This window comes from Pinus tabuliformis, chromosome 3_2, assembly GCF_031772625.1.
Source record: "Pinus tabuliformis cultivar Carrire ecotype Pingquan chromosome 3_2, CPIR1, whole genome shotgun sequence".
Lineage (NCBI taxonomy): Eukaryota > Viridiplantae > Streptophyta > Pinopsida > Pinales > Pinaceae > Pinus > Pinus tabuliformis.
In genome coordinates this window covers 69,077,685-69,090,101 of record NC_142302.1, presented here as the reverse complement: position 1 = coordinate 69,090,101, position 12,417 = coordinate 69,077,685, and the positions used below count along the sequence as shown (strand labels likewise).

The 12,417-nt window shown below is 37.3% G+C and overlaps 1 protein-coding gene across 1 annotated transcript in view; it reads right to left on the bottom strand.

The window, feature by feature from the left end:
* Positions 1-10,243: 10,243 nt before the first annotated feature.
* LOC149179878 (signal peptide peptidase-like 1) overlaps positions 10,244-12,417 on the bottom strand; it is a 73,489-nt gene continuing 71,315 nt past the window's right edge. Inside the window, exon 3 of the mRNA XM_089415832.1 lies at positions 10,244-10,871. Within this exon, the coding sequence (XP_089271958.1) occupies positions 10,755-10,871 (117 nt within the window). The 3' untranslated portion in view covers positions 10,244-10,754. The remainder of the gene's footprint in view (positions 10,872-12,417) is intronic.

Below are 12,417 nucleotides of genomic sequence, written 5' to 3'. Positions count from 1 at the left end.
CTTTTGGTCAACAGGGGAACATGCCTTACTCCTTCGTAAGTTCCTTTCAGGATTTTTCTCCCTTCGCTAATGCATGGAACCCTTACCAAGGGCTCTCCTCTCCTTTTAATACTTTGCTTGGGGGAAATATTCCTGGTTATGGTAACTTTTCGGCAAGAGTTGGTCAAACTCTGAATTTCTCTGGACCACAAGGTTTTCCTTACAATTCAGTTTCTTCTACGAGCAATCCTTGGCAACCTGGTGCCTCTACAAATCCAGGATATTCTTTTCAGACTATTGGGAATCCATCTCATAGTGGGTGGAATTCTCAAGCTCCTTCGTGCTTACCATTCCTGGCAACCCTAAATTTGTCAAATCTCTCAAAATTGATGAATGATCCCATCCAATATAATCCGGTGTGGCCTCTGGTTCCTACCAAACTTCCATCGGATATTCCAAAATTCGAAGGAAAGTCTGGGGAGGATCCGGCTGACCATATAACAACATTTCATTTATGGTGTTCATCTAACTCCCTAATTGACGATTCAATCAGGTTGAGATTGTTTCAGTGCACCTTAACTGGAAATGTTGCTAAATGGTATATAGAGATTAATGGGGGTACCTTTGCTTCGTTTGGTGAGTTGGCTACTATGTTTTTGAACCATTTTCAATTGCTTGTTCGATATGATGTTGGAACTGAGCTATTGGCTAGTTTCCAACAAGATACGGCAACTCACATTTCTAACCATATTTAGGAATGGTGAAGAAGGAAGAGGCTCATCAAAGCCTATATTCCTAATGAATTCCTTCTCGAATGGTTTTTAAAATCTTTACAGCCAAAAATTTCTAAGGATGTATCGCTCTCCGGAGTGTTCACCGAAGAACAGGCTATCTTTAGAGCCCAACAATTAGAACTTATATATTCTCAGTCTGGGATTCTTGAGAAGATTTTTCCTGATGCTCCTTGATCCAAGATCAATTTAGCTAAACCAAAGCCAGGTCCCCATGCCAACGGGATTGTCGGATCGATCGATAGTAGTATGGCTAACCTACTAAGTCAATTGCAACAATTGTCTTTACAAACTGCTTCTTCAATTCAGGCATCATCGTCAGTGTCTATGCCTTCTCAACCTTCAGCTATTAACGTTGTCCAATCTTCCAACCCCAAAGGAAATCAACAATATGATGGGAAGAAGAAGGGATGAGGTAAGAATAAAGATAAGGATGGGAAGGGTAATGCAAACAAACCCAGTAATAATACTGGGGAGGTAAAAAGGAGTCTAAAAATAAATTTAAGTTCCCTTGCAAATTTTGCAATGGAAACCATTTAACTCATCTTTGCCCTTAGATTCAAGATGCTTAGCACTTGTTACTACAATAGGGCTCTTCTAACTCCCAGGCAGTTCTAACTAACCCTTTTCCCCAAGGGTAGCAAATGTTTGTTGGTGCGAATGCTAGTACTAGAAACCCCACAGGGGGCAACTAGGAAGGGGAAAATCCATCAAATGTATATATGATGAGTACTCATGTCGATGTTGCTACAAGATCACATGATTATGGTGAACTAGAATCCTCTAAGGCTAAGGCCGCTCCCAATGTTTCAGAGCCGCTCCATATTGAGAGGCCCGTAGTTGAGTCTATACCTCGGATGTCGAAAGGCTCTACAAAACGTTCGACAATTAACCCTAATGCCAGGGCTTCCCAGAACTACTCCATTGTTGAAGATCTGGCCCAAAGCCCTTGTGTGATGTCTGCGTTAGAGGTACTCCAGTCATGTCCGGCACAAAGGAGTGTGCTACTCACTGCGATCGAGGCTATAGATCTGAAAAACTCTCTTATTGTTACATTTGACATGTCAAATATTAAGAAGAGACTACCTCATCACATGGCTTTCCAAATTAAATCTACATATCGAAAGATCAATATCTTTCGAACTGTAGTTGATGAGGGAGCTTCCACATGTGTCATGTCTATTGCATATTGAAAAGCTATCAACTGTTCCTTCACCTACTCTCTTGATTGCATTTGATGGTCATTCTCATAGGCCGCATGGAATTATTCCAGCCTTTCCCATCTGTGTTGGGGGCAAGGTGGTCAATATAGAGGTGGAAATAGTCGATGCAAATTTGGATTATAATCTTCTATTGGGATGAAATTGGATTTATGAAATGGATGCCATTGTATCATCATTATTTCACATCCTATGCTTTCCCCATGAAGGGAGAATTGTTATTGTTGATCAGATGGAGTATTCTCCGAAAGAATCCAATGCATCCTTTGATTCCTTTGTTCCCTTGGTGAATAATCCCAAGCAACTTGTTGAGAATTTAGGAGTTGGAATGTATTCCTCATTGATGGGTACTTTTGATCTTCCTTCTCCTATTGCTCAAATAAATTCCATTTCATCGTCCAAGACCCCTTCTCAAAGAGAGTTTTTTAGAACTCATTATTTTTTGGATCCTTGGCCCTTACCCTCTTCTACCACCACATTAGAAGCAGGGAAAGTGGGTGGAATGGCATATCCTATGTCTGCAGCTGAAATTGCTTATCAATTTATTGTCAACACTACATATTCTGATCCTACTCCTCTTTCATCAGAGGAATTGGATGGAGATGTGGCTCCGGCTTGGACTCTTGACTCTACTTCTTCTATGGACTACCTTGATATTGTTTTACCATCCGAGGAAGCAATCCTAGAAGCAATTATGGGTATAGACAGACCGTGGGATGATTTGCATCATTGGTCATATTTTCTCCCAGACTTGCGTGAAGTAGAATCAAGTTTGTCTAGTCCTTCGTTGACTGGTGATGTTCACATAGTTTTAAACCCTTTGGCTCCAGCACAGATTTTTGTCAAAGGCAAGATGTCTGTTATTTCAGAAACTATTATGGTGAACATCTCCAGGAATCCCAATATAATCGAGAATGTTTTCATCGAAGCCGAATGCTCCCCTAAAGAAATTCAAATTTATACTGAACTTTTTAAATAATGTCTTTATGTGTTTGCTTGGTCTTATGAGGAAATGCCTGGAATTGATCCATCAATAGTCCAACATGAGATCAAGACTTACACGAATGCGAAGCCCATACGGCAAAAGATTCAGCCAGTAAACCCTAGGAAAGCGACAGCTATCAAAGCCGAGGTTGAGAAGCTACTCAAGGCAGGTTTTATATACCCCATTCCATTGACTGAGTGGGTCTCGAATCCAATCTCGGTTGATAAAAAACAAGGAATGATCCATGTATGCATAGACTTTAGGGATTTAAATAAGGTTTGTCCTAAAGATAATTTCCCCACACCGTTTATTGATCAGATTATCAATGAATGTGCAGGAAATGAGATTTTCTCCTTCATGGATAGTTTCTCGAGTTATAATCAGATTACTATCCATCCTGAAGATCAACATAAGATAGCTTTTATCTGCCCCTGGGGTACTTTTGCATACAAAAAGATGCCTTTTGGCCTTAAAAATGTTGGAGCTACTTTTCAGCAGGCCATGTCCTACGCTTTCCACGATATCAAACATATCATCAAAGCTTATTTGGATGACCTAGTTGCTCGTTCTTGAAAGAGAATTGATCATCCTCATCATCTTCAATTGGTTTTTGAGCGATGTCGTTTTTACAAAATCTGGTTGAATCCAAATAAATGTGTTTTCGCTATCACATCCGGTCAATTATTGGGATTCATCGTATCTACTGAAGGGATTCGTGTAGATCCTTTCAAGGTTGAGGCAATACTTCAGTTGCCTCCCCCATCTACCATCCGTCAACTTCAAAGTCTCCAAGGAAAAGCCAATTTCTTGAGGAGATTTATCGTCAATTACGCTAAGATTACAAAGGGATTTATGTGATTGCTGAAGAAAGGAGTTCCGTTTCTATGGGATGATTTCGCTCAGCGCTCGTTCGATGCTTTAAATAAAGCATTGAACTCTGCTCCATCATTGAGTCGCCAATTTTGTTATGGGAATAATACACCCTAGGGTATGGGTTGAGCACCCCAACAGAGCAGAGGGCATACACCAACAAGAAGCAAACAAACAAGCAGCCTTAATACTTAAACTACTGAAGTAGGAAGAAGAAGTATTACCCGAAGGTCCTACGTTTGAGGTCATTCCCGTAGGGTCCAAACCCTCTGCTTCCTCCAATGCCTTAAAACCTGCAACTCATTCAAGAAAAGCATATACAACAGCAGTAATTGAAAGCATGTTCATGATATAAGTGTTAGATCATATAAGCATATAAGTATAAAACATGAAATCATACATCAATTAGATTAAAACATGAATTAAAGCATTAAGATCTAAACATCAAGAACAAGACATGGCTTCTTTATTGATGACAGCAAAAGAATGTGGAAGAATACAACCCGATCCTTCTCCAGCTCTAAGCGAAACCTTCCTCCGGATTCGTCCAGCCCAAGCCTCAACAATCCTCTTTCAAATGCATACACATGGATGCCATATAAAGGAGATGGACATCATAATGAGGAAACAGGGGTTTCCTATAGTTGGGAGTGCAGGAGGCACAGGGATAAATCAGACTTGATCAGGGACAAGTTGGATATAATATCAATATCTTATCTTTCTCTCTCCTTAGGCCTTCCCCATGAGGTGTATTTATATGACCTCAAAACAGTTTTTTTCAGTTGGGAAACAGTTAGGCCACGAGCTCCTGTAGGTAGGCTTCTAGTGTAACCCGTAAACCCCGCCCAAAAAATAGGGATTTTATATTTTTTTCATATTTTAAATCATATACGTGGGTTGTATAGTTGAACCCACATGTGCATGCGCTTTTTACAAAGCAGAGTCGCATATGGAATTTAAAATAATATTTTTTAATATTTGGACCAAGTTTGGAGGGAAAGGCTGCCCAAGGCCATGACTCAGAGCATCAAGTATACCCTTCAGCTGAAAAAATAAAATATGTTATTGTAAACCCTTGTGCTATTGATTTCCCTCATCACAAAGCTTAAGGTTGCTTTGATACCATGTTAACTTTTAAATACAAGGTCTGATTTATTTCACAAAGCAATTATTTTATACTCCAAAATTTATTAAACTAGTTAATTGATTTTCTAAAATGTTGAAAATAAACACATTGGTATTTTTAACTTTTCACAATAAATTTGTAGCGGAAAATACTCAGAAAAATCAGTCACAAATAGCACATAAATCTGCCCAATCAAATCTTCCTTCACATTAATTTATCTAGAAAATTTAGGGCCTTGACCCACAAAGAAATACATAGAAATTACCGTAATAATTAAACCTGGAAATAACCCACTAGATTCTCAACCCAAGATAAATTCGGCCTCTGGAAATTCAACCTTACTGAATAAAATAGACCCTGGAAAATCTCAACCTCTACTTTTGAATTTCAACCCCCTTGGTTGTACGGCGTGCACACTAGGAAAACTCAACCCCTTGGCTGGAAACTCGACCTCCTCCCTTGCTCCACACAACCTTGGCTATAAACTCAACCTCACTCCACAAACTTGATTTGCACAAAAAATGGCCTCCTCCTTCAAGATCTCAACCCCTCTCCAAATTCTTGCCCTCCACAAAATTCTTCTTCCAAAAAACCCTACCGCACACTTTTTCCTTTCTCTTCAGCCACTCAAGCCTCTCTTTGAGAAAATATATTTCTCAATCACAATGTTGTGTCTTCATCCCTTCCCTTAGGTTCCCTTTATAATTTCTCATGGAGTCAAATCCTTAATCTCCAAAGCAATAAAGGGTTTTCCTAACCCACTTAGAACAACGATGGAAATTACATCTAAGTCAACTAAATAATTAAATTATTTATCCTTAGAAACTTTAGCCTAATAATCAATATCAATCAATAAATTAATTAATGTATTTTTTCTAAGTTCAAACTTAAGAAAGAAATCATAGTATTTGCTCCTCTCAAACAAGCACTTAAAGAGGGCTCCCTTTCATGATAGACACTTAGCCTATGTAGAAGGTCTTTCTTTCGATACTACAAACATTAACACATTGCTCGTTCCCACCGCCCCAAGAACCCTCTTCCATCCCCTCCACTCAAGATCTAAAAGTTTGAAAAATATAGGTTGCCACCTTGAAGAGGCAAGTGAATAGGAGGATTCCTTCCATAAAATGGCTAATTGTAAGGTTTTACCCTACCTTAAGTGTTTGGTATTAATAAAGTGTGAAGTGTTTATCATATTTTTTTATGTGATTTTATAATCAGATTTGTGGTACTTAACAATTGGTATCAAATCTCTTTCCTCAACTAAAGTGGGGCATTTTTCTTTTTTTCTTTTTCTGAACATTTTCTAGGGTAAAAAGGGTGACGACATTTAAATAATTTCATGTAGCTTTCTAGGATGAATTTGCATAAACATATTGTAGATTTGAATTCCTTGCAAAAATTCACCCATAATACAAAATAAAAAATCATCCAAACTAGAGTTCGAGAGGTCAAGAAATCACTAATTTAACATCAATTATTTCAAGGCTTTTTCATGATGGCCATGAGGACGAAAAAGCTTATAACTTTTGATAGGGACCTTGGATTGCCATCATACTAACACCATTGAAAAGAGGATTTTCAACCATTCAGTTTGATGTATGATATGTTATACTTTCAATCAATAATGAGTTCAATACAACCATTGCAAATTTCACCCTTTAACCCTCGTGGAAATGTAGGTGCTAAGGTTGTTAAAAGTTACTTTCAATCAATAATGAGTTCAATACAACCATCGCAAGTTTCACCCTTTAACCCTCGTGGAAATGTAGGTGCTAAGGTTGTTAAAAGCCTTTCTAAAGGATTGGCCTCAGAGACTCCAAGTGATGCAAGCAATGATAGATCAATCATATGAGACTTATATTCTTGGGCCCTTATATAGTGACATCAAGGAAAAATATGCAAAAGACGATATGCTTGGTATGATCTTTAGGATGCTTGTACTACGTGGTATCTAGATAGTTGCCATTTTTTGGATGACAACTACTTTTATCTTCTATATTACGACTATTCTCTACCTTATATAGAGCATACCATGGAGGGACATCTGCAATTGGTCCAACATATGAATTTTCAACTTGTTTAATCCCCTATTGTAGTGTCCTATGTGCATGATTTTTCCAAGATTGATGGATCTATATACTTAGATCCAATTGATCAAGGTAGGCAACTTGGAGCACCATTTAACCCAACTATTGAGTTCGGATATCTTCCAAGGGGAGTCAACATTAGTACTTGAATATGGGACCAAATTTAAAGTGGTGCTTGGACTACTTCAACATGGTGGCTCACACTAGTACATGGCACATTGATCCTTCGACCTACTTCAACATTTGGCCAACACTTATCCATGGAACCTTGGCATATGATGATTGTACTTCTTCACAACAAACAATGAGGATGATGCTTTCCTAAAGGGGTCGAACATAGTGTACTTGGGAGGGTAATATGGGGCACCTAGGGAGGCACCCAAGGTGCATAAGGAGGTATGCAAGGGGCATAATAGTAGAATAATGAAGGTCATTCTAGGTAAGGTGGAATAGGTCCACTATATTATTAACCAAACCCGCTTTGGTAGTAAATAAATGTAATGTGGCCTCATTAAAGAAGGTCCACTAGGGAGTTGGGAGTTTGTTATAATTAGAGTTATCTTGATAATTATAAATTAAGATGGAGAATTCCTTAGATATGTGTGGAAGAATTATGTATTGAGCTTAGTTCAGTAGGAAGTTGTCTCCTTGAAGAGGTAAGTGAATAAGAGTTTATTCCTTTTGCAAAATAGTCAATTGTAAGGTGTTAACCTACCTTACAAGTTTGATATCAATGAAGTGTGGAGTATTTATAATATTTTGTATGTGATTTTATAGTTAGATTTGTGGTACTTCATATTATAGTTCTTTTTGTCGATACAAAGGATTCAATGAAGTCTATTCCCCAATGCTCAAAATGTTACATTGGTAATATCAAGTTCAATTCATTGAAGTAACTAAATTGAGGTTTATTGCTTGTCTTTTAACAATGGTCACACTTAACCTACTTGAAGCAATCTTTAAATAGGGTTGGACACCATAAACCTAGACATATGATGCTCTACATTACTTATTTCACTAAAACATGTCCCCTAACACTCCATTGTGTGCTTCCTAAATTAATTGTTCAACTATCACAAAACAAACCCTATTTGTTATTCCATCCATGCAATTTTGTATAAGCTTATGACAAATTCCAAGTGTGCAATATATCAAAGCCACGGATGTTAGCATTAAGAAACAAGTGTGATCCATCCCTACAATAAGCATTATAACAATGAATAAGAGTATTTAGAATTTGAAGTATTTGCAATGCAAAATGGGATTGTCCAAATTCTAATTCACGTGAATCACATTGAATAGAAGATGGTTGGCAAAGACATTCATAATCCCTATTAATTAATCAACTGCTTTTGGGACATATTGTATCTAAGTGCATGATGTCATCTGGTCGACTCCACACCCACTTGAAGTTGATAGAGATACCATACCTACACTATGTGCCCCTCCACGCATAATGATTTCTCACAACCCCATAACCTGCCATAGATCACAATCCAAAAGGACAATTGTGAAATGCATGTTCAAGGTGATCACTAAAAATTGCACTTAGTCCAATGTAAATTAAAAATAATTCTGGGGTTGATGAATTGCAGTTTAAAATAGTGTATAGATAAATTGCTATGCACAAGAGCCCAAGATGCGTTCGTGCAAAGAACGACTCCAAACCTCAAAGAATTTGAAGTCAAAAAAAAAGAATCTATGCAAGGTACTCGAATTATCCCATATCCATTGAAATCTGGCAAAGCAACAATCGCTCAAATTCCAATCTGCGTTGCTCAAATCAAATCATAATTCCAATGATCAAGGTCGATTCAAACACCCTTTATTACTCTTATTTTGCAATTTACGAGTGTTATGATTGCAGATTCCAATCATTCAAACAGTTATGACAAGGTTCAGATCAGGTTTCTTCCAGGAAAGCCACTAGAAGAAGGGGTGGAATAACTGCCCCTTATCCCAAGCCTTAAAAAAACCATGAGCATGCAAAAATCTAGCTATGCTGTGTGATTAATATTCACAATTAAGGTTAAGATATAACAATTGCCATCCCTGGTTGTCTATACATGCATAGAGCATTGAAACATTGGCACACTACGCTGAGACTTGGTATTCAGCTATAGAATTAGGCATACATGAGGGTGCAAGTACCATAAGCTATGGAGTTTCTGGGGCACTCCGAAACTCCATGAGGGTGCCAACTCTTACTCCACCTATCAGTAACGATGGGAGGCCTCCAAGGGTATTGCCCTTGACTCCACCCATAAGTACCAATGGAAGGCCTCCAAGGACATTGCCATTTAGACCTTGCCAAAAATAATACAGAACCGAAAGTTGGGGCTTAAGCGTTGGAATGTACTAAAGAAAGTCCATTTGCATTGTCTTGCATGTAGTAAAAAGTTTGAAACCTATGTATCGAATCGGTAGGTACTCTCACCACATCAACTATAGGATAAAATAGATGAACCAAATATAGGCTACATATTTGAGACATTTCCCGTGGAGGTATTTTTCCCTCCGAAGGAACTATTTTCTATAATGTTAAACGTCAAGAGAAACATCTTATAGTATTCATGGCTAGTTATGACAATATTTGAAACACGTCCCACATTTCAATGTATGCATGCTCCAAAATCCTAAAATGTATTTAGATTAAAATGAGACAATGGAATAGAACTTCATCTTCAAATGCTCAACATCAGAACCAGAACTATATAATGCATTTAACTTCCAAAGGCAATAATGTCATACAACTTCAATTTCAAATGCTCAACATTTACATCAAGCATTTGCTTTAGCATCCATAATCAATTGCTGGATTTCACATCATTTCAAAGCTTACTTTATGGGCTTCACATCAATTTCTGGATTTTTAGTATTTACCCATCGTTGACAATGTGGTTATGTTCATTTAGGTAAAAATATAGTCTTACCTACTTTAACGTCTATCACCATAGACAATCTGACAAAGTAAGATAAAACTAAGATAACGTTCTTTCAAACCAACAAAGAAAATGCAGTTTTAAAGTTATTGTTCTATTGAATCTCTGGATTACACATCATTACAGTACGAAGGCATGTACCTTTTTTATGTGTAAATCGATTTTAATTTGTGCTGGCTGCACAAATGATAAGTTTTAAATTTCATCAGCTGCTGTTGTGCATCATCTAAAAAGGAAAAGTCACACAACATAATCCTGAACTATGTATTAAGGGATTCTGTTTTGATGCTTTTTGAATTGAAAGAAAAAAGGTTCATTCCATTTTCTTATTTCTACATTTGCATTGTATACTGACAGTTCAATTGCTTAGTTTAGGGATATAACATGGAGCTTGGATCGCATATCATGATCCAAAAATACTTGCAAATTGGGAAATTGACATAAGAATTGATGCCTAGGTCATTGCCTATGTGAAAGGCTACTTCTGTGAAGCAAGTTACTTATGGGTGACCGAGGATTCTTACAGTGGTGCATTGGGGTGACATGGTAAAATGTGAAAAGACCCAAGGTCAAATGGAAAATACTACATTTCTTCAGACAGATATAGCACATGATGTCGTATGTCACTGAGTTTCACATTTATAGGCTGCAGGACAACATATAAACCCAGACTTCCGGCCAATTTTGATAGAACATCCAAAGCAGCCAAACCTACAAAACAAGATGCAACTATAATCTCTTCACATAGCAGTCAGACTTCCATAAGAACCACTTTCTCATTTAGAACTGGCCTTGGTCCAATCCACAGTTCTTTAAGCTCACTTCTAATCCAAGCTGTGAAGATAACTGGTCCCAGAGTTGATGGTACCTACATGCAACAAAAGCATGCCAATTTATCAGAGAGAATTGTTTAAGGTATAAATTTATGAAATGTCACAGGACTGTATTTCAAAACTGCCTTTTTTTTATGGTCATACCCACAGAACAATTCTCTAAGTCAGCACAACTAAATTCAGCTAAAGATATAAAAAACATGACAGCTAGAAACCCAAAAATTGCAAAAAAAAAAAATATAAAATGATTAGCCATAGTAATTGCGACATCAAGCATGCTTGGAAGCTCATATAAATATAGGATTTCATGTAGGTGATAACAAAGTATTATACACATAAATTTGCGGTGAATAATAAATGTTAGATACTAATAACGCTCTAGCAAGTACATAATGAGGAACCTGGAGTAGGCCACCCAGGTTACATAAGCCACCGTCTCAAGATATCATACCTCGTTGCAGTATTATATAGCAATATTATATAGCACCCTAGGTTGGTTATGGACCATGGTGGTTCAACCCAATGTTGTGAGACTCAGAATTGGAAAAAACTTGGACAGTTGGGACTTGGCAAAACTCAGTGATGCATCAAAACTTGGAGTAACTCAGCAAATCAAAAAAATCAAAATATAGAAAATTTTGTGCAGAAAAATAATTATGATGATTTTGGGCAAGTTTTTTCGAGTTACGTCCAAGTCTTGGTGACTTTCCCAAAGTTTTTAATTGTCGACAAGTTTTAGGGTGTGTTCTCTAACTAGGTATTTGTTTCAAGAACGACAGCAAAACTTGGAAAGACTTGCAAGTCTTGGCCAAGTCTCACAACTATGGTTTGACCACCTAACCAGTAATCTTTAAACCCAAGTGTTACATTGGTAACGGATGTATGAACCTCTAACATCAATGTCTACTAACATGAAGTTCCAATTATATAAATACATCAATACCAAGTTGGAGCTCGTTGTTTGCTCCTCCAAAATCCCCCCTCGAGTGAGAGCTCCAAATGCTCTAAAATAACCACCAAACTTCAAAAACTGTATTTAAGTTATTCCTGAATCTGTGTATTTGGTTTTATCCCTGTTGATAATTGGCAGCTCAGGGATGAATTTCCTTAAATAAAAACTCATTTCTGACAATTTTGGAGTGACTTTTCACAATTAAAAAGTCATGTCTAGCATCTCGAGTATGACTTTCCAAAAATAGTAAATCGTCTTAAATCAATTTGTAATCAAGTATAGTTGATGGAAAATCACTTCAATTTCCACTTAATCATCAATATTATTATTATTATTATTATCTTTTATGATGCTATAATATTATTATAAGGAAATTCAAGTCCCCTTTCCTTCATGACACTCAATCACTTCGCATCTCTCTCCTTGATGACTCACATAGCACTACGTTACACTCTCTCTTACACACTCATTAAAGGCATGTCATGAAAGATTCCTCTTACACTCTCATTAATGCATATGTTACACTCTCAACATTTAGGTCATACATTTCTCTATTAAAATGATGACACTCCTTAATGGCATAAGTTACACTTCTATAAGGCATGTGTTGCCTCTCCATAATGGCATAA